We start from the raw sequence: 2,979 nt of genomic DNA on the forward strand, positions 1-2,979 counted from the left end.
CTTGGACCTCCCCACTGGGCTGGCACCAGCTGCTGACACCCCTGGGACAGTGGGACAGCCCTTCCCTTGTCCCCTCTGGGACCCCATGTCCCCCACTCTGAGCATCCCTGGGGCTGGGCACATGGCTGGGGGTTCTGGAGGGCAGAGGGTGAGCTGGGCATTCTCAGGGCCCTGGTGGTGCTGGTTCTGGAGTGCAGCACACCACAACACCCCGTTGCACCCAGCCTGGGGTGCTGGTGTGGAGAGGAGAGACATGTCATGGGTTTTGGGGGGGTTGTAGGCTTGGCCCCCCTCATCCCTGTGGCCAGTGTGGAGTGGCTGAGCCCTGTCTGGCTCATTCCACTTGTGGATGGGGCTGGTTTGCACCCCCAAACCAGTGTCCCCACACCTTGTGCTAGTCTCATCCTGGCTCTGCTCATCTCCTGAGGGCCAGTGGCTCCGTGGCACAGATAAGGTCTGGCTGCTCCGAGCCCTGGGTAGCTGTGTGCCTCAGTGTCCCTTGTCCCTCGCAGAGCTGCCACCCTCTGAGTTCATGCAGGTGGCAGACTCCACGTGGCTGGTGCTCAGCGTTGTGTCCAACGGGCGGGAGCCCACAGGCTGCCAGGCCACCGGGGTCACCAAGATCGCGCGGTCGGTCATTGCGCCGCTGGCCGAGCACCACGTCTCAGTCCTGATGCTCTCCACATACCAGACTGACTTCATCCTGGTGAGTGACAGAGATGGTGGCACCTGGTCCCACTAAGGTGTGGGCTGTCCCAAGGATCCTGCTGTCCCCTGCAGGGAAAGGTGTTGGTCCCGGCCCTGACCCTGTGCCCCCGGGCAGGTGCGGGAGCGGGACCTGCCGGTGGTGATCCACACGCTGGCAGGGGAGTTCGACATCTACAAAGAGGAGAGCGGCGAGTGCATCCCTGTCACCTGTGATGATGTGAGCAACGGCTTCCTCAAGCCCAAGCCAGGTGAATGACACTGGGGCTCATGTCCCTCAGGGCCACCGAGTCTCTGCCCAGATGCTCCAGCTCCTGCAGGAGCTACCTGCATCTTTCTGGGACCCTCAGGGCCACTCTGTCCCCAGAACCATCCAGTCCCTGTCAAGGTGCTCCTGCTCCCACTGGTGGTACCCATGTCTTTAGAGGAGCCCCAAGACCACCCTGTCCCCAGGGCTACCCTGCCGAGATGATCCAGTTGCCACTGGTAGTACCTGCATACCTGGGGGACCCTTAGGGCCACCCAGTCCCTGCCAAGATGCTCCACCTCCTACTGGAGCCTACATATGGTACCCACATATTTGAGGGATCTTCGGGGCCACCTTGTCCTCAGGGCTGCACAGTCCCCACCAAGATGCTACAGATCCCACCAGTGGTACCTCCTTGAGGGGCCCCCAGGTCCACCCAGTTCCCACTGAGATGCTCAATCTCCCACCAGTGGTATCATATCCTTGAAGAACCTCTAGGGCCACCCTGTCCCCAGGGCCATACAGCCCCTGCTGAGATACTCCAGCTCCCACCAGTGGTCCCCGCATTTTTAGAGGGTTCCCAGGGCCACCTTGTCCCCGGGCCGAGATGCTTCAGCTCCCACCGGTGGTACTTGCATCCCTGGGGACCCCCGTGGCCACCCCTGTGCTCCCCGAGGGACTCGGGCTGTGGGTGCGGGGCACTGCGGCTCTGTCCCGGAGCTGTCCCTGGCTCTGACGGGTGGCTGTTCCCCTGCCAGCCGCCAGCCCCACGCTGCACCCCGTGCAGAGCCCCCAGACCCGCTTCTGTGTCCTGACGGTGGCCCCCGACACGCTGCCTGCCATTGCCACCATGCTCATCGACGTCCTCTTCTACTCCCACAGGTGGGTCCTGGGGACAGGGACGCGGGGGTGGCCCCTCGCCTGGTGCCACCTGAGCTGCAGTGCTGTGTCCCTGACATTGCTCCCAATGGGGTGTGTTTTCCAGACTGGTTTTCCCCTCCCAGGGGCTGCTGCCATGTGGGGGCTGAGGGTCCCACTGCCACTGTTGGGGTTGGGAGACTTGAGGTGACACAAGGGACAAACCCACCGTTGCAGCCCTGGAGAGGGCACTGCAAAGCAGGAGGGAGTGGGTTTGGAAAGTCCAGTGGGAGTGGTGCTGCGGTGAGGGGATGCTCCTGACTGGGTCCTCCCTTGTTCCCCATGGTGGTACCATCCTACTCCGGAGTCACTGTGGCCTTTTGGGAATACCCCAAAACCTGGAGTCACCCCTGTTCTGCCTGCAACCAGCACCCACAAGATGCAGACTCTGTGGGGAGCACCTGCAGTCCCTCTCACCCTGCATCATCCCAATGCGATGCTCACACACCCAGTGCCACCACCAAGCCCTTCTCCTCCCCATTTCGGGGGCTGTGACCCCTCCCCTGTCTCTTGCCCCTGTAGCCCCCCGCGGGAGGCAGGCGCCAGCAGCCAGGACCTCGACTCCATCACCTTCTTCTCCTTCTCCCTCATCGAGGGCTATATCTCCATTGTGATGGATGCTGAGACCCAGAAGCGGTAGGTGCCATCCCTGGGGCTGTGTGCCCCTCTGTCCCTGGGTCTGGGGGCTCGGAGAGGAGGTGGCACTCAGACTCCCTCCCTCAGGTTCCCCAGTGACCTGCTGCTGACCAGCTCGACGGGGGAGCTGTGGCGGATGGTGCGGATCGGGGGACAGCCCCTCGGCTTCGGTGAGAGTGGCCGCAATGGCTGTGTCCCCTCTTGTGCTACCACCACTTGGGGTGCTGTGGGACACTGCTGTCCCCTTATGTCCCCGTGGCAGTGACCTGGGACCCCCTTTGCCCTCCTTCCCCCAGATGAGTGTGGCATCGTGGCACAGATCGCAGAGCCGCTGGCTGCTGCCGACATCTCAGCCTATTACATCAGCACCTTCAACTTCGATCACGCCTTGGTGAGCCCCTGCCCGTCCCCAGGGACCCACTGCCACCCTCGGGGTATCCCCTGGGGTGACACCCGCTCTGTTCTCTGGCAGG

At 63.1% G+C, this 2,979-nt stretch overlaps 1 protein-coding gene across 1 annotated transcript in view; it reads left to right on the forward strand.

Annotated features, from left to right (window-relative positions):
- The first annotated feature begins 517 nt into the window (after positions 1 to 517).
- The window catches only part of GATSL3 (GATS protein-like 3), a 2,801-nt gene continuing 339 nt past the window's right edge, over positions 518 to 2,979 (forward strand). The window contains exons 1-6 of the mRNA XM_009073857.1: positions 518 to 706; positions 824 to 956; positions 1,711 to 1,834; positions 2,393 to 2,506; positions 2,594 to 2,676; positions 2,803 to 2,904. Of these exons, the coding sequence (XP_009072105.1) occupies positions 533 to 706; positions 824 to 956; positions 1,711 to 1,834; positions 2,393 to 2,506; positions 2,594 to 2,676; positions 2,803 to 2,904 (730 nt within the window). The 5' untranslated portion in view covers positions 518 to 532. The remainder of the gene's footprint in view (positions 707 to 823; positions 957 to 1,710; positions 1,835 to 2,392; positions 2,507 to 2,593; positions 2,677 to 2,802; positions 2,905 to 2,979) is intronic.

This window comes from Acanthisitta chloris, unplaced genomic scaffold (genome assembly GCF_000695815.1).
Source record: "Acanthisitta chloris isolate BGI_N310 unplaced genomic scaffold, ASM69581v1 scaffold7224, whole genome shotgun sequence".
Taxonomy (NCBI): Eukaryota; Metazoa; Chordata; class Aves; order Passeriformes; family Acanthisittidae; genus Acanthisitta; species Acanthisitta chloris.